The sequence below is a fragment of the Nelusetta ayraudi genome, unplaced genomic scaffold (assembly GCF_046127955.1).
Source record: "Nelusetta ayraudi isolate G7.1 ecotype Tasmania unplaced genomic scaffold, CSIRO-AGI_Nayr_v1 ptg000238l, whole genome shotgun sequence".
Taxonomy (NCBI): domain Eukaryota; kingdom Metazoa; phylum Chordata; class Actinopteri; order Tetraodontiformes; family Monacanthidae; genus Nelusetta; species Nelusetta ayraudi.
This window is the reverse complement of record NW_027466287.1, coordinates 279602-305000: the sequence shown is the minus strand read 5'-3', so window position 1 is coordinate 305000 and position 25399 is coordinate 279602. Positions and strand designations below refer to the sequence as shown.

Sequence of the window (25399 nt, the reverse complement as noted above, 5' to 3'; positions counted from 1 at the left end):
TCCCTGCGGCGCTCTGCCCAGCCATCAGGACTCATACATCAGCCCGCCGCAGGTCTAGGTGTTCAGGCAGGCAGATATCTGGGTGGCTGGGGGGGAGGGGCGGGACAACACGCTGGCTTGCAAGGTTGAAGTTTAAGGTGGAGTTCAGTAGCAGCAGAGAGAGGGAGGAAGGTGGCGCTGAAAGCTGTCAGACCGATGTTTAGAACTCCACAGCCTCAGGGCTCAGCTGTTTCTACCTCGGAAGAAATCAAAGTAGCTGAATTTTGATGTCGGATGATGATGACGACGACGATGATGATGATGATGATGATGATGATGATGATGAAGATGATGACAAGCCCAAACAGTGAAACTTTAAGTTCCAAGAAGTGTCAATTTCCTTGGCGAACTCTCCCTTTTTCGAGTGAGCCGTCCATCATCTGTGTTTATTTTGCTCCTTTTGACCGACTTCATCTTCACTCTTTGATGTCACGGGACCTCTCTCTCTCTTTCTCTCTCGCTCTCTACATCGTCTTGATGCAGCCGCATCTATTAGTGGATCCTCTCAGCGTGATGTGAGAGAGGTGTGAGCAGCCGGGCCAAGCGTGAATAATCCTCCCACCACCAGCACCCTCCCTACTCCCCCGAGGGGAAGTGGATGGATGGGTGAGCAAGAGATGACTGGATAAAACCAGAGAGGACTGTCTGCCAGAACAATAAGGCCGGGCGGGCCAGAAGACGTGGGATGAATGCGGAGCGGAGGAGGAGGAGGAAGAAGAGGCGGCGGAGGAGGAGGAGGAAGAAGAAGAAAAATCTAGTTGTGATGTTTTTGCACTGTGGAAATTTGGCACCACTTGTGCTACAAAAAGGAAGACTGTCGGAAACACTTCATGTGAGGGCTGGCGCAACTTCATAAAGGTCTTTTAATAGTCATATTATAAACACAACCTTCACTTGAGGTGTTAGCCTGGGAAGGAAACCTGGATCGAGCAACAAATCAGCACGTTTTTCAGACTCAAGGTCTCTATCAGCGCTAGCTGCTCTTTAATAACTCACTCTGGCCTCTTTAGCCGAGTGAGACTAATCGGCAACATCCAGAGAGACAATTTCTCATGTGACTGTTAATATGCATGAAAAACAAGTTGTGGAAACATCTAACAGTTCAAGCAGGAGGCCGACGAGGAGACGAGGGGAGCGGAGAAGGTGAAGTAAACAGGAAAGTCGGATGTAGTCTCTTGAACGTCAACCACTCGGCTGCCTCCTGCTCCTGCAGACGGACCTCGGCCAGGCTGCCCCAGCATCTGTCCGGTACACCGTTTAGCAGTTCAGTAAACGCTCTCAAAGGCGCCACTGGACAGAGTCCAGCGAGCCGAGCAGCCAAGGACGAGAAAACTTTCCGCTTTAAAAAAAAAAAAGCTTCTTTGAAAACATCTTTTCCAAGTAGTTATGAAAATACGAGTCGGTATTCGGTCTTTCATGGCTTGCCAACTAGAAAAAGAGCAGTAGCTGCCGTCGCCCCGGTGAGGGTTCATCTTCTTCTAGAAGATGTTCCAACAGAGGGTTTTTTTCCCCATCTCCTGTGTTGGCTGTGAGCAGGATCCTCACACTGAAGCGACTCTTTAAAGCGCTGCCGTGTTGATTCATCTGGGAAGCGGTCAAGGCTGCCAGTCGGGTCGGACCGAATCGGACCGCACCGCACCGGCTGCCTCCACTTCCTGCACTGTCATCTCCGTCCCGGCTCAGCCGGCCAGTCCCGGCTCAGCGCCAGAGCGCCGTGAGAGACGGGGAGAGAGAGAGCGAGAGAGAGAGAGAGAGAGAGAGAGAGAGAGAGAGAGAGAGAGAGAGAGAGAGAGAGAGAGAGGCCATAACAGAATTAAGTCGCAGGATTTAGACGGCTCTCTTTTAATAAAGGCGGTAATCTGGGAAGAGTTTAGCCTCAGTCTCAAAGGGATGAGCGATGCTTTTGAAGGAGAGAGAGACGGAGAGAGGGAGAGAGTGATGCTGAGCGTGCGAGGAGAGAAAGAGAGAGGAAGGAGTGTGAGGCACAGATGGTTTGAATGAGGAAGCAGGGGTTTTTTTTTCCCTTCGCTGTGAATCTCTGACGGGCCGAGAACCTGGTCGGCGTTTACTGAGAAAATGGTTTCGCTGTGCAGCTTTAATCAGATCTAAGTTGCGTAAAACTCCCACTGACTGACTGACTGACTGACTGACTGACTGACTGAGCGAGTGAGTGACTGACTGAGATCCTCGCTGGAGATGATCACAGCAGTGAGACTGAAATCGCAGCTGATCAGTGGATCAGACTGAGGAGCGTGTTTTAATTCTTCCTGCAGATATCACAGAAATGTAATCAATGTCAAAGATCACGCAGTGACCCGGTACATTATCACCGGTTACTGCAGGACGAGGAGAGTTTACAATCTGTACTCGCTACTACTGTGACGTTTCATTGTTCTCATCTTGCTGAGACTGGAGCTCTGTCAGATTAATGGCAGCCAAATAGTTGCGGTTGTTCCCCCCCTGCCAGCGTCCAGACTGACAGTTCGAGGCTGGTTTGTGCTTTCAGCTCAACAAGCGCCAGTGTTGTGTTGCAAGGGTTTCTAATTTTATCTCCTCTCCAGGTGCCGCCTCCGCCTTCACATGTTTACCTTCCTCTCATCGCCGTCCGCATGCGAAAATAAAACCGTGAATGTGCGAGACGAGTTCTCAGGGAAAAAAAAAAAGAAGCCTCCCGGCCGGTGATTCTGCATCTGGCAGCAGCTCTGCTTCAAGTCAACTGTCGGGTTTTTGGGACTAAGTGGCAGCAGCTGGATCATTCGCACGACTGCAGTGTCCTTGAAAATCTGCCTCGTCCGTCTTGCCAACATTCAAGAGGAAACACCCGCGGTCCGTCTTTGCTTCAGATGATCAGTTTTGAGTTGTTTTCCACTCCGCTTCCTCCCAGCTGGGAGAGGGAGAGAAACAGGAAGCAGCCGCAGGCCCGGCCGATGCAGTGTGGTTTGGACACAGCAGCAGCAGCGGCGGTAACAACACCTACTGTAGATGCTATTTTCACAATATGGACGTCCCTCAAAGGAATTCTAGAAAGAGTTCTTGCAGTGCAGTGACATGCAGCAAAATTCTCTCTCAGCATCGAGATGCAAAACTGGCAGAAAACAAATCTGAAGGTTTTTTTTCAATCACCTACCAAAGGTTTTGCTCTCCCTTTTTTAAAAATACTTTCTGTGGGCTCTCGTCTCCAGGGATACAGGAAATAAATCCAACTAACGATAATAATACTGATAATAGTTCATTACAAATAAAATAATAAAAGTTGCGAATGGACCTCTCAGATTTGCTGAAGCAGCAGGCATTTTTCTGTAAGCGCACATCCATGGCCTGGCTGTGTGTGTGTGTGTGTGTGTGTGTGTGTGTGTGTGTGTGTGCAGTGTAGGTGTGCGGCCAAGTGTGGATGTCAATGCTCGGCTTTCACATCAGCTGGGAGGACGAAGGCCCAGAACTTCCAGGAATTTTCCGCCGCAGACCTCCGGGTCTGAAGGGGGCATTGTACCACGACGGGACTCCTCCGTGCTTTGACTCCGACCTTGACTCCGCCCACTGCCCACTGCCTGCCTGCCCGCCTCCTCCACACAACAGGCCCACTGTTGTCTCCAGCCTGCTCCTAATGCGCTTTGAGTGGCTTCGGTATGTGGTTTTAATTCTTCTGTGGGAGGTTTTGTGTGGATTTGCGTTTTCGCAGTGGTCTTGCAAAAGTTTCGGGACAGAATTCGACCATCGGACTCAACATCGTCTCCTGTTTTATATATATATATTAAAAAAAAAAGTGCAGGCTGGAGGGAGGCTGATGGTCTGAAAGGTCTCTTTGTTGCTTTCGGGTCGATGGCTTTTCTCTTTGCGCTGAGCTGTTTACTGATTTTCTTCAGCGCTGCTTGTTATTTACGCTCCCTCCCTCATCTTCACACTCATCCACCGGCAGGCCTGGAGGTCGCAGACCCGTTGCTCCGCCTTCCTTCCGGAGCCGCTTGAAAAGGAAATAAAAAGTCTTTTCCATTATAAAACAAAAACCCTGCAGCCTTAATTTCCTCGCAAGGCGTCACTCGGATACTAACTAACTAACTAACTAAAAAAGGCTCCTCATGTTGAGGGCGCGCAGCAAGGAACCAATTGAGCCGCTCTTAGATTTTCATCCTTGATGAATTCCTCCCCAATCGAGCAGCGTTTTAAACGATGCACTGCATGAGAAATTAAACGCGTTGGTTCATTTTTTAATTGAATTCTGTCAGATGGGTTCGGGGGTGGGGGGCGGGGCGGCGGCCTCCTGCTGTGAGCCGGCAGTGATGCGTTCGGATGTGCCTGCCGCCATCCGAAACCGAGACAGAACGCTCCTCTGACCTGATTAGGAGGAAACTGCAGAACCTGACGAGCACGAAAGCGTGTTGGTGATTTCAGAGCTCGAGACTGGAGGACTCCAGAGGTCGCGACCTTTATGGAGGGTTTACGACCAGCCTGCGTTTTGACTTCATTTACAGTGTTATTGGTGGAGAAGCTCTGCAGGCGAGATGTTCTGCTGGGAAGATGCAGGCCAGCCGCCTCACGTTCTCCACACTGAGCCGCTTCCTTTAAGCAGCCGCGAACTCCCCCGTGCTCCCCCCCCCCCCCACCGTAGCAGGGTTACTGAAGCACCAAAAGACGCCCACTGGTCCCTCCGGTGGGTGACCGATGGAATGTCGAGCCGGACGACGCGGCAGCCGAGGCGACACGTCAGCTTCCCGGCCGCTGATTCCTTCCGACTGCGGATCCCCAGAAGCCGGAGGCTGGAGGTTAAAACCTGCCTGAGAACCCCCTCCGCTCACACCTCTGGGATTACACAAGTCGGCCCCGCCCACTCCTCGGCCTGGCAGCCTCGCTGAACCCTCCCCCTCCCACACCACAAAGGTCACTTGGGTTCATGCAGTGGACATTCCACTCTGGGCACAAAATGGCCTTTATCTCTTCTTCTTCTTCTTCTTCTCCCAGTTCTTCTTCTTCTTTTCTTGCCTTGTTCCATCAGAATAATCAGAAGAATCACAGCGTGAAGATGTTTGATCTCTGCTCCCCTCTTCACGTCACTCCCGTTGGAACAGGTGCAGTCGACACAGTCTTGCTGTTTGTGCCAGTGTGTAATACAGGAAACTGCACAATCACCCGCGCAGCTTTTACTGCTAATTTCCCCACTGAACTTCAGGACGACCTCAGCTGAATGCGTAAAACCAGAACTCGATTCTTCTTTGACTGATTCCTTGATGTTTTTTTTTTTCCTTTTCTGCTTCCAGAACCAGCTTCCGCTGGTGACATTTCCCTCCACGCAATCTTAAAACAACATATTTAAAGACTCGCTATCTCCACGTCTGCAGCTTCCAGCCCTCGGCTGAGAGGACGGCTGCCTCCTCGTCTTTCCGCGTGTCCGTCCGCCCCTCCGCCCTGCTGGCTGGCTGAGGCTGTTTGAGGTTGAGTGGCCTCGACGTGTGAGTGGCAGCTGGCTCATCTGGCAGGAATCGGAGGAATTTTGCCGGAATTTCTGGTGGGAAGCCGAGCGGCGCAGCGCAGCGCAGCGCTCGCTGGCTCGCACACAGGCGCACACTAGCAGTGATGAATATGCAGTGACAAAAAGCCCTGTTGCTTATTTAGCGTTAATTATTCATTTATGCAGCGGTTGGTTGGATGATGTAACAAATCACTGTGTGAGTGAGTGCGGCGGGAAACAGAGATGTTGTCCACGGCACAGTGAAGGAGAACAAACACCGTTTTGTTTTTTTTTGTTTGTTTTTTATGAAGGCAAAGATGTCGGACTTATGGCCTCAAGCTTTTTAGAGCCAATTTTAAAGTCCATCTCAGATCTTCCTGTCTCAGATCTGTAGATAGAAGTCCTGGAAGAAGAACTGCAAGTCACTGTGAGCAGGAGCCTGAGGAAAGGATGAATGCAACCGGGTCGTCATTCAAGCTCTTCCCTGTAATTGCTGACAAGCAAAGTTGATGCTGCTTGGCCCGAACTGATTTGGTGTTGGCGACGCTTGGATTGGATTTTGCAACGTTCATACGGTTCGACCTTGAGTTTGCGCGAATCCGCCGTCTTGTCTTGACTGAAACCGCACAGCGGACTGCTGCTAATGATCAGCCTGCGGTCTCCCATTAACCTTCAGGGAATAAACTTACGGCGCCACTCTGGGCCTGGCGTAGGTACTACATGGTGGTTTTCAGTGGCTTCCAGCGTATCCGTGTAAACTGGATTTTTCTTTTTTTTGAATACGACTTTGTGTTATTTTTTTTCGAGAGCATTTTCAGCAATGTGCCGTTTCAAAACAAATCTCTAAATCCAAAGGTTTCGGGCCATGTTACCAGTCATGGGCTAACAACGCTCACACCAACGCCAGACACGTCCGCCTCATTACTCACTCTTGAAACTTGTGCGGTGGATGCAACATCACTCTCCTGCCGCTGCTGTTGGATTTGGATTTGCTTGTTGTTTGTTCTTCTTTTTAAGCCTTTTGCAGCGAGAGATGCTTCTGAACTCGCCTCTCTTCCTGCTTGCAGACTGCGTTGATGCGATTCAAAGGGTTTTAAGGTCAGCTGTGTTTACCGCGGGCGGCCCTTAATGTCAGGGGGGCGGAGTCAGCAGCCATCGCTCTGACCCGGCGCCGCCGTCACGGCATCCGTTCCGCTGCTGCCACTCGAGTTTGATTGATACAACTTCATTTCATTTTGCTTTGGTTTCAAGCAGCTCGGCTGCCGTCGTCTATTCCCAGCGGGTGGAGGGAGTGCCTGCGTGAGCGTGTGTGTGTGTGTGTGTGTGTGTGTGTGTGTGGAGCTCTCACGTCTTTTAAACAGTGTTTGGACGATAATTAGGACCAGGCAGACACGATCTGCGCTGACATTCCTTTGCTGTTACTTTAAAAGCCACACGATGACTTTGTTGTTTGTTTTGCTCAGTGGGGAAAACAAAAAAATCCTCGAGGTTTAATTCCTTTACAGACGTTGAAAGGTTGCAGCTGCACCAACAGAAACAGCTGCAGTTGTGTCGTGTTGTGTTGTGTTGTGTTGTGTTGTGTTGTGTTGCCGTCAGCCTCATTAGCTGTGGCTCCGTTAGCCTTTGATTTCGCGCAAAGTTGAAATGGCAAAATGACAAAAGTGCATTTAAATGCCTCAGTTTAAAAGGAAAAAAGAACAAATATTGCAACAACAACAACAAAAATTGGCTTTGGCCTAAGGTGGTTATTCAGGCAGTTTGAAAAATGCATAAATGATAAAAGCTACATGCAGAGGTCGCTCCGGGTGATGCGAGCGGCTGCAGGAGGAAGCTGAGATCTTTTCACACCATCGCACAACTGGGGGGGTGTGTGGGTCAGCTGCTCCTGGGTTTCAAAGTCACGGAGCGTCAGGAGCATTTTTGACAAACTGCCATATTTTTAACGTACACAGACGCTATATTTTATACTGTGCTCGTGCATTTTACTTTACTGTTGTGTTGTTTTGATAGCTGGCTGACGTCTTGGGGGCATTGACCGAAATTTCTTTGTGGAATGTACAACGACAACAGTCTTCTAATCTAATCTAATCTTATCTTCACTGGGGAAGAAGCCAGCGCCTGCTCACTCCTGCGTTAACAGCAGTCAACTGACTCTCTCCAATGAATCCTTTGCTGTGCTATTCAACTCAGAGTTACTATTAAGTTCCATAAAGTGCTGGGATGGGGTTGTCAAGGCTGCGCTGAAGTGGTTTCAGCGAGGAGATGAATGCGACTGTGCTGCTGAGCAGCCAGCTGAATGCTGCCCGGATGCCACCGCGGTGCAGTGCGGTGCGGTGCGGTCGTATCCTTGTCGCCTTCGTCACTCAGCCGCCGCAGCCGCCGCAGCCGCCGCAGCCTCTCAAGCCGCTGACACACATGAATAAGTGAACGGGCAGGAATCCGTGTGGGAGTTTAGAAACAGAAACTTCTAACAGAGAGAGAGAGAGAACGGCCACAGCTTGAGAGAACCATCCCCAGTGGAGGAAAAAACAAAAAAAAAATACCAAATCTAACTCGTCAGCGGCACATGACACAGAAGCTCCGGCAGGAAGCCTCGGGGGCCGTCGCATGTGACACGTCTTGTGCTCGGAGAAGACGGGAGGAATGAACATATGCTGCTGTTTAATATTGATGCTGGGCGAGCGAACGTCCCCCTGGTGAGCCGTGAGACGGCAGAGCAGCTCCGGCTCCGTCTCCTTGCGCCTGCGCTTGGTGAAGATCATTGAAAAATGTGACAACAGACCCCAGAGCCTCTCAACGCACCTGATGGAATCATTTCAGTTGTCGAGAGCCCGAAAAGAAATGTTTGAAGAGGGAGTTTGCGATTGAGCAATGCTTCTCGACGCTGCGTATTTGTCTCATTTACTTGTTGCGCGTCCGATGTCTGACGGAGCCGCGAGTCAGACTCGAAATCTCGTCTTCTTGGCTTCGGACGCAACGACAAAAAACAAAGTTTGTCGCCGGAACGGCTGAAGAGATGCCAGTCAAACTAATACGAGTGTGTCTGTGTGTGTGTGCACCCACAGGTGAGCTACTTGACTCGTGCAAGGAGGATGGGAGGGGGCGGAGAGGGGGCTGATGGGAAATTTAGTCGTGACAGCGGGAACAAAAAAGGATGACGGATGAGTCGGAGGGGCTGAGATCAAAAACGACAGGAAGGAAAGAGCAGCGGAGTGAAGTGAATGAATCAAAGAGGTGAAGCTACAAAAAAGGCATCAGGAGACACAGGACGGTGCTTTAAACACACCGTCTGCAGGGTCAAAGGTCAAGCTCCTAGAGTGTGTGTGTGTGTGTGTGTGTGTGTGTGTGTGTGCGTGCGTGTGTGTGTGTGTGTGCGTGCGTGTGCTCTCCCTTGCTGGTGCTTGTGAAAAAGCCCAGTGTTTGCTCCTGTGTGTGAATGGTGCATTGTTTGGCTTTCTGTGTGTGTGTGTGTCTGTGTGTGTGTGTGTGTGTGTGTGTGTGTGTGTGTGTGTTGTTGGGGTGCACAGCTACTCCTGTTGACGCCTCATACGTCTGTGTTTAACAGGCTGAATGGAGTTGAAACTCCTCCTGGGGTTCCTGATTCTCTCTGCAGGAGTTCAAAGCTCCTCGCTGAGACGCTGATTCAACCTCAGATATCAAGAATCTTCAAGCACAGCAGATCAGGGGGTCGGGTGGTCGGGGGGGTGGAGGAGGAGGGGGGGAGGTGTTAGGTCTAGAGGGGAGAAGGTGAGACCTTACCTTTCGGCCCGAGTGTGCAGACGGCCCCGCTGCTCCTCCGCCGGCCGGGACGCCGCTCCTGGCAGACCTGACGTAGGAGATCCTCCTCCTCCTGCTCCTCTCGGCCTCCTCTGCTCCTCCCGACCTCAGTTTGCTCCTCTGGTCCCAGGCCTGGCCGGTAGGACGTCCCGGCGGTGGCGGTGGCTGCGGTGCTGCAGGTGCCGCCCTCCGCTGCGTCTCCAGGTAGAGGTGCACGCTGAGGCCGGCGGCCACCAGCAGGAGCCCCAGGCGCAGCAGCAGGCCCCTGGTGAGGCGTTCACGGCCCAGCCCCATCACTCCATCCTCCCAGTGCTCCCAGTGCTCCCAGTGCTCCCAGTGCTCCCTCACAGTCTCGCCGCTCCTCTTCTTCTGCCGCTCTTCTTCTTCTTTCTTCTTTTTATCCCATTCTTGTCAGAACGCCGCCGTCGCTTCACTCGTTTCTCCTTCCTCGCCGTCGCTTTTCCCCCGAAGGTCCAAAGTTCAGCATGAGACCAACACCAGGACCAACTGGAACCAGGAACTCTGCAACCCCATAAAACCCAGCACCAAGCACGTGCTCCCCTTCAATCTGAATGATTTTTCTTTTTTGCTGCTGCCCGCGAGTGTGTGAGTGTGTGAGTGTGTGAGTGAGTGAGTGTGTGTCATGACGTTCTGCAAACACTTTAAAGCGCAGACGACTGAGAGTGTGCCCTCCCTTTTGATTTTAGAGAGAGAGAAAAAAAGCGCTTTGGGAACTCCCTCCACACACACACACACACACACACACACACACACACCCCTCCTCCTTAAAAATGCATTCTTGTTCTCCCCCTATCAGGCTCCCATTAAACACACACACACACACACACACACACACACACACACACACCCACTCCCTCTCTCTCTCTCTCTCTCTCCCTCCCCTGGGTCTCCTCGCCCGCCCAGCAGGCTCTCAGGTTACTGTGGAGCTCCAGATGTGGGCGGGTCTTCAGCACCACGCTCAGCCTGGATTGGCTCCCAGCTTCATTATTCCGACTCTGCTTGAACTATCTGTCACAGCAGTCTGACAAAAAAAAAATAATGTTGGGATTATTAATTTTTATTAGTCGGCATTATTTAGATTTATTCTTGTTTTCCTCCGGCATTGTTTGAATAACTTAAGCTTAATGCTGCTGCTGCTGCTGCTCCTTCTTCCTCCTCCTCTTCCTCCTCCTCCTCTCTCCGTCTCTCACATTCTCTTTGGCTCTTCTCTCCTCAAGAGATAAATATTTTAAGCAACGCCGGCCTCTCAGTTGACTCTCACTCCAACTCCAAGATACACACACAGGCGAGAGAATTCTCTTTTAACTTGTTAACTAATTAATCATGGTTATAAGATTGCGGAAATATCCATATTTCAATACCAAAACCCAGATTATGGCTACAGAGAGCGAGAGAGAGAGAGAGAGAGAGAGAGAGAGAGAGAGAGAGAGAGAGAGAGATCAACAGATTCAGTTGGACTCAAACTGGAGGCGTTTCGCTGCTGCCGCTTTTAAAAAGCTCTCTGCTGCCCCCTTCCGGAGAGAAATGACACTAACATTTTCAGTGCGGGTGTTGGGATTTATTCACCACGCACTGGGTTTCAATTTCAGAAGTCGCAAGTTTCTGACCCTGACACGTGACGTTTCCTGATCGTAAATGAATGAATGTATGTATGAATGAATCAGGCCTATACGGTCTGTGTAGCTTCTGTGTTTGTGTGTTTAATTTTTTTTATTTTTGCTTGTCGCTGGATGTTTGCTCGGAATTCCGTTTCTCCCACTTCATCAGTTCTTACAGGCGTTGTACTTAAACAAGCCCCAAGTGTGTGTGAGATTGGTCATGAAAGACTCAACAGGGAGGAAAAAGACAGAGGGGGGGGGGGGACCCACGAGCTCGGATCACTCTGCCGTGTTCTGAACTGAGCACGAGATTAAGAAAAATAATCGTGACAGGAAAAAAAAAAACTTGGCTGAGACTTTTTCTGTTTGGTTTTTATCTGTGTTGAGGCCAGACTCAGTGGGAAGCAGCCACCTGCGACTGGAGCAGGTGAGGGTGGGACGTGTTTGCTCTCCGACTGGCTGCAAACTGCTGCACACACGCACTCACAGGACAGCAGCGATGTAGAGGGGTGGTGGGTGGTGAATAAACCTGCTGCGGCCTGCTCCCAGCACACCTTCCACAAACACCTGAAAAAGTGAAAAATGTCACTTTTTCAAAGCAGCCGTTGGTGACGGAAGGCCGGTTTTCCACCCGCTTCCTGTTCCCCCGGCGGGGGTCAACGTGGACGGCGGAGGCGTACGTGCAGACAGAGGGAGATTATCAGGGGGGATAAAAAGCCGCTTGCTCAATCGGAATTCCAGCAGGTGTGAAAGCGCCCACAGGACTGCAGTCCAACACTGGTGGGCGACAGACTCTGCTGCCTCTGTTGTGTGGAAGTGCAGCTGATGTGGGATCACTACTGCACTCACACTACTTTTTACCTATAACTTCCTTTCATCACTGTCAATAAGCTCCCTGCACTCTTTTCCATACCGCAAACATCAGAATCACAGACGATTGCAGACGGATCCGATCTGTTTATTTTCAACCTGTTCTGTTCTGTGCTTGCTTATGTTGACATACATTATTCAATCTTCATGGCTATTTAGAAGAATTTAACTAGAAAACGTGTTTGAGTTATTTGACATCAGTGAGAGAAGTGCGTTGTCAACGGTCATGAGAATGAAAGAAAAGACATTGAATTCATAGGCTGAGTCCAACCTGTTGACTGGTAGTGTATATATATAATACAACGTGTATGTCCTGCGCATTTGTGTTTAATTCACTGCCAAGCGCTCTGATTGGATGCCCTGTGCTTGTGACGTGTGCAAGTTGAATCTCAATCTGAATCCTCGCAATGTTTTTTTTTTTGGTTTTGTTTTTGTGGTGATGGCGATGAAAAAAACAGATGTTCCTCCATGAAAGCTGCACACTTTCCTATCTCTCTCTCTCACTCACTCTCCCCTATCTCTCACACTCTCTCTCTCTCTCTCTCACTCTCTCTCTCTCTCTCCCTATCTCTCTCTCTCTCTCTCCGGCGACCATGTGGCCTTTCGCCTGCTCCGTCTCCATGTTGCCGCCACGTAGCAGGACGACGGCGATTCGGCGCCAGGGCCAAAAAGCAAACAGCCGCGGTTTGTAGTTTGAGTCCGGCTCGAACCAGCCGGAGGCAGGTGCATTGAGTCAACAGGGCCACCGTTGCTGCACGCATCAATTATTAAGCAAGTGTGTATCAGTGTCTGTGTGTGTGTTTTGCAATTACAATAAAATTCTTCTTCTGAGTTCACATTTTCACATTAGCGTCCCGGGGTGAAAAACTTCTTCACCAAGTAGATGCTGCTGCTGCTGCTGCTGCTGCTGCCGCTGCCGCCGCTGCTGCTGCTGCTGCTACTGCTGCTGCTGTTGCTACTACTGCTGCTTCTGCTGCTGCTGTTGCTACTACTACTGCTGCTGCTGCTGCTGCTGCTGCTACTACTGCTGCTTCTGCTGCTGCTGTTGCTACTACTACTGCTGCTGCTGCTGCTGCTGCTGTTGCTACTACTACTGCTGCTGCTGCTGCTGTTACTGTTGCTGCTGCTGCTGCTGCTGCTGCTGCTGTTGCTACTACTACTGCTGCTGCTGCTGCTGCTGTTACTGTTGCTGCTGCTGCTGCTGCTGCTGCTGCTGCTGCTGCTGCCACCTTCACTGTGCCTCTGCATAATAACCCAGACTCTGCAGGGACTCGTAGACATCAAGTCCAATAATCCTCTCAATGGACACTGGATTGAGAAAGACAGAAAGAAAGCAGATCTGAGATTTAGGAAAGTCTACATTCCAGTGAATCCTCCCTGCTGTTAACAGGGACCGACTGTGAAACCCTGTGTCACATTGTCACTTGCTTGGAGTTGTCAGCACCGGATTCCAGAATGGGGACAGCTGTGACCCCAGACTGCACCCACCCACACCCCCACACCCCCACCCCACTGATGCGGAGTGTCTCAGCAGCAGGTCCGGAGCTGCACAATCTATTTACACACGGTCACCAACCAGCGCGACCACCGAGTGCTTCTTTAAATAAATGCTGGGGGGGGGGTTACATCAACAGCTGCCGTCTACGGTGAGGAGAGAGTAGCGGCCGTTCAATTCCGCGCCTTTCCTCGTGAATCACATCGGGAGAGAGAGAGAGAGAGAGAGAGAGAGAGAGAGAGAGAGAGAGAGAGAGAGAGAGAGAGAGAGAGAGAGAGAGAAATCGATTCGCCGCCGTTTGTGACGTTTCATCTCGTCTCGAGCGTTTGTTTGCGCCCCCCCTGCCTGCCTCCCTGCGTGCGTGCGTGCGCGCGCGAGACAGCACTGGAGTTGTAATCGAGGCGGTCGCCAAGTGTGCGCGCTCACACGCGCGCGCGCACACACACACACACACACACACATCCAGAGACTGAGGAGCCGCTGCTCGCCTCGGACGCACCAGGAGAAGCGAGATGACGGTGGAAAGAATCTTCGACGAGCTCGGACATTTCAAACGGTGCGTGTTCACTTCCCTCTTTGTCTACTCTTTTTAGAGACAGATTTGTGTTCCGCTGTAAGCAACACAACACACTGTGGTGAGGTGGAGTTGCCTTAGAATCAGTTTGAAGTGATTCCTGAAGCAGCCATCCTCCCCGCCGGGGATTCGGTGCGGCTATTTTTTTTTTTTTTTGCTCACTTTGAGCAACACAGAGTTTCGAAAGTCTTCAGACTTTTTTCGTTTTGTTTTGTTTTGTTGTTTTTTTTTTTGTTCTTCTCGCGGTTCCGTTGCACCTCCAGGGAGATGAAGTGCGCCAGCTCCAGTCTTTGGGTTGGACAGAGCTGCACACGGCGCGCCTGGAAATGTGCGCCGTTTTGTTGTTTTGTTTTGTTTTTCTCAAGTTAATTTTTTTTTTTTTTTTTGCGCACTTTAGGCGGAATTTTTCCTGTTAGCGTTAATAATTTCTTGTTCCTAAGTATCGGGAAAGTGCTGATGAGGCTCTAACGAGGCTCTTTTTAATTAATCCGGTCGATGCACGAGGTCATTCACTCTGTAAATCTTCCACCGCGCGAACAAAAATCCATGCACAGCAAAAGCCTCAGAAGAACCCCGTCGTTAGCCCCGTGTTTACAGCTCGCTGCTGGCTTCTTTCAGCTTCAGCAGACAAACAAGGCGGAGGAGAGGAGAGAATGAGAGAGGTAGGATTGCCCTTTGTGACATCAGGAAGGGCTGAAAACTGTCCTGTTAGCTCATGCTGAAGGATGACGACGGACTTTTCTGATTGGAGGGGATTTCACCGCCTGGCTGCTGTGGCTAAATTGAAAACTGGCTTCACCTCCAGAGACACTGGACCTTCTGGTCCTCAGTCCTCTGGATGTCCTGACTTAACCTCTCTTCCCTCCTCCTTCTCCTTCACTTACTCCTCCTCTCTTCTCCCACTCCTTCTGGACCTTCTCCTCCCACTCCTCCTCCTCCTCACCCTCTCCCCTACCTCCTCCTCCTCCTGCTCCTTTTCCTCCTCCCAACCTCCTCCTGCAGGTTCCAGGCATGTCTGTACTTTGCAGCAGCCTTCCAGGCGGTGGCCTGTGGGATCCACTACCTGGCCTCCGTCTTCCTGGTGGAGACGCCCAGCTTTGTGTGCGGCCCGCCGGGCAACATCACCGTCGTGCTGTACGGCAACCTGTCGGCCAGCCGGCTGGAGGACCTGCTGCCAGTATTCAGGGAGGGCCCCCTGGTGGCCAGGACGGCTGACGGGCGGCAGTGGGAGTTGAGCCGCTGCCGCCGGGCGCTGCGGCTCAACGCCACCAGCTTCTCCTACGTCTTTGACGGCAACAAGACGGCGGCGGGCTCCTGCGACGCCGGCGGCTACGTGTACGACCACAGCGAGGTGCAGCAGAGCATCGTGACCGACTGGGACCTGGTGTGTGAGAGGGAGTGGCTGGCCAAGCTGTGCCAGCCCACCTTCATGATGGGGGTCCTGATCGGAGCGCTGGTGTTTGGGGACCTGGCTGACAGGTGAGTGAGGGAGAGAGGGAGGAAGTGGGCGGGGCTTCCTCGGAGGAAGTGACAAAAGCAGCAAAGCAGCACACAGTTGATTCTAAAGCAGAGCTGGGCAAACTTTTTGATTTGTGGAGCCACAGTGGGTTCTAAATGTTGACCAAGGAGCCGGAGCAACAGCAGGTGTATGGGGTGAATTGGTGGCCCACCTCACAGGAGGAAAAATGATGTCATGGGATATGTAGAAAGCATGTGCTTTATTGTCAAAAGGAACAAAAGCGTTGCAAGGAAATATCTGTCTTTGAAGCTCCACGGTATTCAGCTCTTTATTTAAATGACTTTTAAACACACATTTACACACAGTTCTTATGCATCCCAGTCTCCAGTGGAGCAAACTCACTGCTGTGTACCCAAAAGAAACTCTAGATGTCCATAAAAGTGCAATTTTTTTTGCCTTCTGTTTACAGCCTCCTGTAAAAAGAGAATGCTTATGTTTTTTAGCTTGCTGCTAAAACAGATTCTTAGTTTTACCTTGCATGTGTTTGTAAGGAAACAGAATTGCGGCAGTGACATCGCCAGGGGGCCGGTTTCAAGGAGAACAGTGTTGACTCAGAGCAAAAGCCTTTGAAAAAGCAGCAGCAGCAGCAGCAGCAGCAGCAGCGAGCAAAAGAACTTCGGGTTCTCTGCTCCAGCCAGGTCACGGACAGGTTGTTCTGCCCAGAAGAGTTGAGGAACCAGGAGAGGATCAGCAGATGTGGTCAACAGCTGATTAAGGATACAGGGACCGGTATCGGATCCGATATTGAATAAAATTCTAGATCGGGTATCGGTGACAATGAGCCGATCCGACGGCCCGATCCATAGGAGCAGTTCCGTTCTGTGTATTTCCAGGCTGTGCGATGCGACAGAGCAGCGGCCGTGCGGTTGACGCAGTTGACGCGGTTTTCAAAGTGGAGCGAGCGAAAGGATCCGCCGTCTGGAACATTACTTGACATTACCTAATTGCACTGACTGAACAGGGGAGATATTTATTCTATTTTTTTTTTCATGTTTCACTTTGACAAAGCTAGTGAAGCTATTTGTTTATTTTTGAATTACTGTACTGGTACACAGTATTAAATAAGTTTTTCAGTAAATCTGGATCATTTTATTTGTTTTTAGAAAATGAGGAAAGTCTGACATTGCCTTGCACAAAAAGACAGTTTTTTTTCCAAACAACAAGACATAATTTGTGAGGTGATTCAATGCTGTTTTTCTGTATCGGTATCGGATCGGTATCGGCCGATACTAAACTTCAGATTTCGGTATCGGTATCGGAAGTGAAAAAAGTGGATCGGTGCGTCTCCACAGCTGATCTCAGAAATGTGATTCAGCCGTCATGTTGGGAACAAAAGACAGACGGAAGAGAAGGCAGGAAGTTGGTCAGGTCCATTTCCTGTATTGGACCCTGCTGTCTGTGTGATAAGGGGTTCCTGTGAAGTAATCACCGGGCCACACCGACCTCGTGATGCCTTCAGGGGCCACAGGAACTCAGCAGTGTGCGGTCAAGTTTAGCTCGTTAGCGCGGTTTCTGCGTTCCACCGCCGGGTTGGTTTCGCCGTGGAGGTCGAGGCTCCGTCTGTGTGTCGAGCTAAGGGGTCAAAGTGCCCCGGTTTGTTGATTTTCCTCCGACTGCAGAGGTTGAAAATAAGCTGCCACTCGGATCCGACCGTGACTGGATGAAGCACAAACTGTCACGGGGTCAAATTGCAGCCTTGACACTGATCTGGTCTGGTCCGCTTGTCTCTTAAAGAGCCCACGTCATCAAAAAATAATAAAGTCTGATATGTGTGTGTGTGTGTGTGTGTGTGTGTGTGTGCGTGCATATTATAATTCTACACTTGTTTTCTGACTCTCGCCTGTCAGTGAACTCCCAGGGATGAGAGAACACTGCCATTTACCTCCTTCACCGCTCTTCAGAACCTGCGCAGCAAATGGCGCAGTTCTGCAAATCACACCTTTGTGACATCACAAAGGGCACGGACACCTCCACCAGGCTAATGATCACACTCCCGGCCTGGTGTGTGTTCCAGCTGCCCAGTTTTTTCTGACCACTTCAAAACATCAGAAGACATCCATTTTAGCGCAGAGCTGAAAGTGAGATGTTTTTTTTCTGGCTGACGGCTCTAAACACAGGGCTAATTATGTTGTTTTCCACAGATCTGATGAGCGTTCTGTACGAGAGGCTGCTTGACTTGATTCGAATATCGGACTTTTTACACTTTCGCCGCCAGGTGTGTTTTTATTTTTTTCTCCTAAACCCTTCTCCCTCTTTCTGCTTCTGTCTCTGCCGTTTCTCACGTCGCCGGGTGTGAAGAGTCGGCCGGGTGAGGATCATGATGTTCACCAGCCTCTGCCAGTTCGTCCTGGGCGTGGCCGTGGCCTTCTCCGGGAACTACTACTTCTTCGTGGTGCTGCGTTTCCTCCTCGCCATGGTGAGTGCGAGGGCAGTCACTTGCAGCAGCAGCAGCAGCAGCAGTGGGGGGGGGGTGCAGGAAACAGACAACTTTGCTCTTTACATTTTCCAGACCTCCAAAAATGTGGTGTAAGCGCAGGAGGTGGGGGTGGGGGGTGGGGGGGGCTCTTTCGAGGAAGAGCCTCGTGTTTCAGGGGTCAGCAACAGCTGGTGGCGCCGTCTATCTTGTGTGGCTTCCCCCCCCCACCCCGGACCCCCCACCCCCCTCCCCCCTCGCCGTCCCCGATTGCACTGTGGATGGAGTCCGTCTGTCTGTCCGTCTACTGCAACATTAAAAATGAAAAAGGCTAAAAGTTCAACTGGGAGTTGACCTGCTGCTCGACCTTAAATGTTTGGCATCATGTCACAACTTACAGTGACTAATGGGGCCGTGAGTCATGTGATGTGGGGAGGGGGGGGTTGGGGGGTGCGGGGAGGGGGGGGGGTTGTCAGGCGAACTGTCTAAAAATTGATGGGAGGAGGACCTGGCGAGGGTTCTCGGTGTCGCTCCCCGTGCGTCGTCGCCTCGCTATATTTTCCCTCTGCTGCGTTTGTGTGTAAAGTCAGAGAGTCAATAAAAGCAGTCTATAAAACACACACACACACGCACACACGCACACACACACACACGCGCACACACACACACACGATGGGAGTTGATGTGTTTACAAGGCGGCGGTGGCGGCGGTGGAAGCGAGAGTCGTTAGTGCTGGCGAGCCCACCACCACAGTCTGCCCACTGTTTGACTTCCCTCCCCTCCCCTCCCCTCCCCCTCACCCCCTCCTCACCTCCCCCTCAGTTCACATCTCCTTGGCTACAGCTGTTGTTTTTCACAAAGGCTTCACTGACGGTGCACAAGCTGCTGCTGCTGCTGCTGCTGCTGCTGCTGCTGCTGCTGCTGATCCAGGACCAGCCGCAGCAGCACCGGGGATTTACAGCCAGTCTGGGGAAACTATAAACATGTTTACCACGCTGCCAGTGCTGCTGACACATTGACCTCCTTTACAAGTGTTGTGTTGTGTTATGAGGTGGTCAGGAGGCCGTCGTTTCCAGGAGATTATGAAGGGATGTTAATGCCGCATGTTTCACCTTCTCACTGATTGGTGCGGAGCCAACTATTTGTCACCTTTGTGCAAATGTGCTGCTTGTAAGGAGAAGACATTAAGCCATGAGCCATAAGCACGACTCAGAATCATTATTGGATGGCCAGATGCAGCGCTAAAAAAAAAAATAGGTTCTTGCTTTCCTGCAGACTAGTTTTGCAATTTTTCACTTAAAGCTTCACTTAAATTTTTTTTTTTTTTTTTTTTTGCGGGGGGGGGGTTGCTCATGAATCTTTAAGGGTGCCGCATCACCCAGGATCACATCTTTATTTCAAATCTCTATTTATTTATTTTTCTGAAATAGAGATCCAGCTAAAGAACGCAGGCCACCAGGGTTTCCAGATTCACATTCAGATCTCAGTTTTTCACACAAACTCTCTCGGCCTCCCTGTTTAACCCTGTGTTTGCTCCTGCTGAAGCTGCCGCGGGGGGTTTTCAATCCTGAATCTTCCCCCCCCGCAGGTGTCCAGCGGCTACCTGGTGGTGGTGTTCGTCTACGTCACCGAGTTCACCGGCATCAAGGTGCGCACGTGGACCTCGCAGCACGTGCACGCCGCCTTCGCCGTGGGCATCATGGTGGTGGCGCTGACGGGCTACCTGGTGCGGGTCTGGTGGATCTACCAGATCATCCTCTCCACCTGCACCTCGCCCTTCCTGCTCTTCTGCTGGAAGTTCCCCGAGACGCCCTTCTACCTGATTGCCAAGGGCCGCTACCAGGAGGCCCAGGCCCTGCTGGACACGGTGGCCCGGGTCAACGGCATCGAGCACAGCCTGAAGGTGGAGGAGCTGCTGGAGCCGAAGGAGCGGGAGAACGGCAAGGCCCTGCTGGAGGAGGCGGAGGGGCAGCGGCAGGCGGCGCCGCCCGAGAAGAGGCTCTCCATCCTGGACCTGTTTGGCAGCTGGAGGATGGCGGCCCGCACCTGCACCGTGTGGGCCATCTGGTTCATCGGCAGCCTGGGCTACTACGTCTTCTCGCTGGGCTCCGTCAACCTGGGAGGGAACCAGTACATCAACCTCTTCCTGGCCGGTGAGTCGGACTGCAGCTCAGCAGAAATGAGAACTTACTGAAGGATAAGTAGTTTGAGGAGTGAATAAAGACTCCCCCTGCTAAATGTATACATACATGCACTACAACTTCACTCCAGGATGGAAGAATTGCTCATATTTTAATATTTTTCTTATTTAAAAACAACAGGATTTTAGCTCGGCCAGTTTAACAGAATCTCGTCCTTTTGTCCCTGATTTTTTTTTTTTAGAGTTTTTACATCTTTATGAGGTCACCAGTGCTGAAGGTGACGTGCACAAACAGGCCTCTCAGATAGTCCATCCCTGTTGACAAAGCTGAGGGAGATACTAGGCGACATTCCCAGCTCCAGTTTTGGAGCGTTTTCCTTTTTTCTTTCACTTCTTGTGCTGCAATTCTTCCTCAAATACTCCCAACAGTCGTTGTGTAAAACAAATAAAAAATAAAAATAAATAAAAAAAAACAGGCTTGTTCAGGGTTTGTGTACCTGCAGCATTCCGGTGGCACGGCGATAACCTCTGACCTGGTCGATGTGATTGGTCTCTCATGCAGGTGCGGTGGAGCTCCCCTCTTATCTGGTCGGCTGTTTTGCAATGGACCGGATCGGCCGAAAGAGGACTTGTGCCCCGGCGCTGCTGCTCGCCGGGGTCGCCTGCATGCTCATCATCGTAGTCCCGGCCGTACGTACGAGAGTGTGTGTGTGTGTGTGTGTGTGTGTGTGCAGGCCCGTGCCGGCTCTCAGGTTTCCGTCTGCTCCAGCTACTCTTATTCTTCAGGAATGTCGGCACTAAACAAAAGTCAGCAGGCCTGCAGGAGTCGTTGGAGCGCCAAGAAATTTCCTGCAGGGGGCCGCTGGCCTCCTCCGATAGCACAGAACACACATGCGTTGATGATTTCCACACTCTCAACAGTTTGCATGCATAACACTCATAAAGTGCACATGGACAAAGAGTAAAGTTACTTCCAAAGACAAAACCAAACACCGACACTCTTCTAGCCGTTGGTAAATTTGGTCCCGCAGACATTGTAATGATCGCTGAGTATTTTACCGATAACACACACACACACAAAGAATCCCATCGAGGTTTGGGCTCCTTCACGTCCTCCGTCTCCTCCCCAGGACATCGAGGTGCTGGCCATCATTCTGGCCATGACGGGGAAGTTTGCCATCGCCATCGCCTTCGGCCTCATCTACCTGTACACCTGCGAGCTCTACCCCACCATCATCCGGTGAGCAGCTCGGGTTTATGTTGGGTTTCGACGTGTTGCAGGTCTAAACAGAGCGACTGGCTGCTCCTTCACCTATTATTTTTCCATAAAGGTTAAGTGTGTAATATTTAGAAAATCTTGAAGAAGAAACAGCGCTGTCGAGTGGTTACATTTTATATTGCAGCATCTTTTACTCTCCCCTCCCCCTCCTGAGTTTGCCAGCGAGCTACGGTGGCCTGCGCACCCAAACCTGGATACCTTGTCCATCTTCTTCTTCGTTGGTTTATTTGCCAACGCGAGCAGTCGCACTAATTACGAAGCTGTGAGACAGCTGGATTGTCCACACCAGGCTTCCTTAGGAACAATACATTAGCTTAATACAGTATATTAAGCTTTTATCAATCCAACAAGCCAAATATTACACACTGGACCTAGTGAAAAGTAGGAAAAAAATAAAAGATAGATAGATAGATAGATGGATAGATGGATAAATGGATAGATGGATAGATAGATAGATAGATAGAAAGATAGAAAGTAGGAAACTACACTGTTGTAAAAAAACAAAAGATGTGATGGAGAATATTCCTGCTTTTTAAAATCACCATCATGATTCACTATTAGTATTTATTCCTGGTTAACGCCGGTGTTCCTCCTCTTCAGGTCTCTGGCTGTGGGCACCGGCAGCATGATGTGCCGCGTCGGCAGCGTGGTGGCGCCGTTCTGTGTGTACCTGGCCGACGTCTGGGTCTACCTGCCTCAGGTCTTCATTTCCTTTGTGTCCCTCATTCCGGCTCTGACTGAGATGATCTAAAGCAGTGGTTCTCAACTGGTGGAGTCTCAGGACCCACTCAGTTTTTCTCTTTATCATTTATTCCGACCCATTTATTCCACAAAAACTAAAACGATAGCCCACCTTTTGTCACGTAAATAAAGTACTCAAATTATTGAATTGAATCATGTGTTCTACAAAATAAATGCCCAACATTTTCTCTATAAAAACATATATATATTCTAAAATCCCTTTTAAAAAAAAAAGGGGGGGGGGGGGGGGGGGTTGCCAAAAAAGCCGCAACACAATCAAAAAAGCTCCACGACCCAGCAGTTGAGAAACGATGACCTGCAATATCACCCTGCCGACAGAAGAGCTGACTGTAACGCTTTCCCTCTCTTACCTCCTGCACCTGGTCGGCCCCGAGCAGCTGATCGTGGGGGTCCTGGCCTTCATCATCGGGGTGCTGACGCTGATGCTGCCGGAGACTCTGGGCCAGCCGCTGACCTCCACCCTGGAGGAGGCCGAGAACCTGGGCAGGGAGCCCAGCAAGAAGAAGAAGAAGAAGAAGAAGGAGGAGGAGGATGGTTTGGAGATGAATCAGCACCCGGTCAAGGCCTGAGTGGTCTTACACGTTGGCAGAGTGACACAACGCTTATTGAACTGGTTGAAAAGTGTTTTTGTTTTTGTGTCTGGACTTTTTTTTCTGAAATGTGTTTGTTGACATTTTGCTCTTCAAAGTGACCAACACTTCTCTACTTTAAGGGTTCTGCAGCAATACAAAAAAAAAACAGCTCCTGTGAAGGCGCAGATCATTGAGAGGTGTAGCTAGTCGTAGTGAAAGAACCAGTTTATTGAAGGTCCCACATGATGAAGAATTTACTGCAATGGATCTGTAATCTGCTGCTCGCGTGCCGCTTTTGAAATGTACCCCTTTGTGATGTCACCCAGGGTGCAGATACCTCATTGATTCACGTCCAGCCAGGTGTGTGTGTTCTGAGACTGAATCACAGCTGCCTTATTTCTCTCCCCCCCCCCCGTCCAGACATGACGTATCAAAGCTTTCTATGTCTTTTATTTTTTTAGCAGGAAGTTAAAAGCGGTGATTTGATGCTGCAGCTTCTTGCAAACATTTTTTTTTGCTGGAGGCTGTAACCAGAGGGCTAAATTCCCTCTGCTGTGCAGACCAGTAGATTTGAATGGGTGCTGCTGCTGTGCTGGAGTCCAGGATGAGAGTTAAAGATGTGAAGATGGGTACGATGACAATCGGTTTTACTCTTGGCAATGATTTTATTTTACCAAAAGCTGAGTTGTGATTGGATCGTAACTGTTGGTGAAGTTCGATGGAAGGAAAAAAAACCAATCAACCCCACCTGGTGTTAAAACTACTTATCTCATTTATTTGAAATGTCACTCAGTTTATCAATGAATGACTTGTTAGAATTGAAAAAGCTGCAGATTGTAATTCTACTTTATAAATGTGTTTTGTTTTTTTTTCTCTTGGTCTTTACGATCTCAGATCTCCATTTTGAGTTTTCTTAACGCAGCGCTCGGCTCGTGCGCTGGTTCAGTTACCTCTTCAGAACACGAACAAGGAGCATTGTACACAATTACACTGTAGTATTGCTTTGTACTGGTGCAATGACATTCTAAACCTAGCAGGTCATAAATATATCTACTTTTTTATGTCGTCGTAGAACATAAAAAAGTAGACACTTTAATGACAATGAAAAGTGTCTTACGGTTGTTTCCTCTTTTGTTTTGGAATCTCAGGGCATCGATATCCTCAAAATCAAAGCAAAAATAAATCATATCGTCATTATTTTTACTCAGTGTGAAGTAGTTTACGATTGAATGTTTGTTTTCTTCTTTTAACTTAATCTGACGTGCGTCTGTACTAAGGCCGCGTTGTTTGTGTTGTTTTAGAAGCAGGTGTTGAATGCATTTTGTGGAATTACACTGTGATCGATCTCGAGACGCTCGGACCAAAATGAGGAACGACAGCGTGAAGATGGAGTGACCTGCCCTTTCAATGTCGTGTTCGACTCTTGGCTTATTTCTGTTTTTGTGCGTGGTGCTAAAAATCTAAAGAACACAAAGTCACGACAATTGCCTCTGAAGCTTTGGTTGATCAGCGGGGAAATCAAGTCTCAACTTCAGTCTGTGTTTGAGAGCAATGGAACTTTGTCCGATTTTACACGTGCTGCATTATTTCTTAAACAAAATAAAAAAAAACAAAAAAAAAAACAGACAATGTTTGCATCCTGTGTTGCTTGTGTCTCCTGTAAATTAACCAGCTTCTTCTCGACCTTTTCCCTTCTCCACTCCGCACTCGGAGACTTCAACCCTACGCTGGAAAAGTGGCCAATCTATTTTGGTCTGGCGAGGGAATCAGATCGGCCGAGGCCTCCCAGCCAGCGACAGCTTCCTATTCGCTGGCGGAGGGGAGCTGCCCCTGCTGCCCCTGCTGCCCCTGAGAGGGAAACCTTCACACTTGTGTAACCAGAGTGTGCGCCGCCTTGCCTGGATTACCGGAGCTCGAGCGGTGCACTTTACTCCAACCTCGACTTCTCGTTCTGTTTTGTCAGTTGAAAAACTGAGGAATTTGTTTATAGTTTGGCTGGTGGAGTGGGTTTCTACAGTCGTCGGTAAGACGGTACGTGGTGAAAGGTCCAGTGAGGTTTTGGTTTTGTTTTTTAGTGCTCTCTGGTGGTACAAAGCGGTATTGCTAACAGAATCAGCCACATACATGTGAAGAAGAAGAAAAAAAAATCTAAATATATTAAAATTAATATATTTAGATTTTTTTCTTCTTCTTTTTTTTTATCTTAATGCTGCTCATTTTTTCCCCCGGAGCTTTAAAAACATTAAAGTTCTGTTTATATTTACTCCAAGACAGGCTACGGATATAATCCACATTCATTTATTTAGTCATAATTAATTAGCATTAAATATTATGGATAATATTTATTCGGCAATCGTTTCTGGAAAACAGAACTTCAAGCAGTAAGTTAGTTAGTTAGTTTTTTTTAGTTTTTTTATTTCCGGAAAGAAAGAAAGAAAGGAGTCACTTTTATGCTCAATATCAGGCTTTGGCAGATTTTAAATATTAAAAAATAGAACTCGGAACAAGATGTGACAGCCCGTCGTGTCCGTCAGGAAGAGCTTCCCCTGCTACAGACAACATCTGGCTGCCACCTTTATTCTACCTGCCTCAAGAAAGGCGACGGCTACGGAGCGAGTCCGTCGCCTCCGTGGGAAGCAGGATTGTGTCCGAGGAACATCGCACGTGGAGCTCCGGCCGCTCTGGGAGTCACGCCTTTTCATTCCTTGGTTTGCTCTCTGCCGCCCTGGTTGTGCTCGCAGGCAATGGTCTCTGCGTGGAGCAGCTTCACAAGGCAGCAAGGACACATGAAAGTGAATACACAGGAGCTCGGACTCGAATTCCTGCCGCCTTCACCTGAAGGCAACGCCGGGAACTTATGATCACCACACCCAACATGCAGAGTCTCGGCAATAAAA

General features: G+C 49.8%; 2 protein-coding genes and 1 non-coding gene across 3 annotated transcripts in view; 1 reads left to right on the top strand and 2 right to left on the bottom strand.

Moving 5' to 3' along the window:
* Positions 1-10325, bottom strand: part of mettl24 (methyltransferase like 24) — a 21910-nt gene extending 11585 nt beyond the window's left edge. Inside the window, exon 1 of the mRNA XM_076016849.1 lies at positions 9242-10325. Within this exon, the coding sequence (XP_075872964.1) occupies positions 9242-9553 (312 nt within the window). The 5' untranslated portion in view covers positions 9554-10325. The remainder of the gene's footprint in view (positions 1-9241) is intronic.
* A 3326-nt stretch (positions 10326-13651) lies between these two features.
* slc22a16 (solute carrier family 22 member 16) lies at positions 13652-24124 on the top strand. The gene is made up of 8 exons (XM_076016806.1): positions 13652-13799; positions 14820-15296; positions 17635-17752; positions 19338-19902; positions 20452-20579; positions 21020-21129; positions 21769-21868; positions 22308-24124. The coding sequence occupies exons 1-8, from the start codon at positions 13756-13758 to the stop codon at positions 22497-22499; spliced, it is 1734 nt and encodes a 577-aa protein (XP_075872921.1). The 5' UTR covers positions 13652-13755; the 3' UTR covers positions 22500-24124.
* Positions 24125-25008: 884 nt separating this feature from the next.
* On the bottom strand, positions 25009-25283 carry LOC142882250 (small Cajal body-specific RNA 13). The gene has a single exon (XR_012925754.1).
* Between the last annotated feature and the right edge of the window lie 116 nt (positions 25284-25399).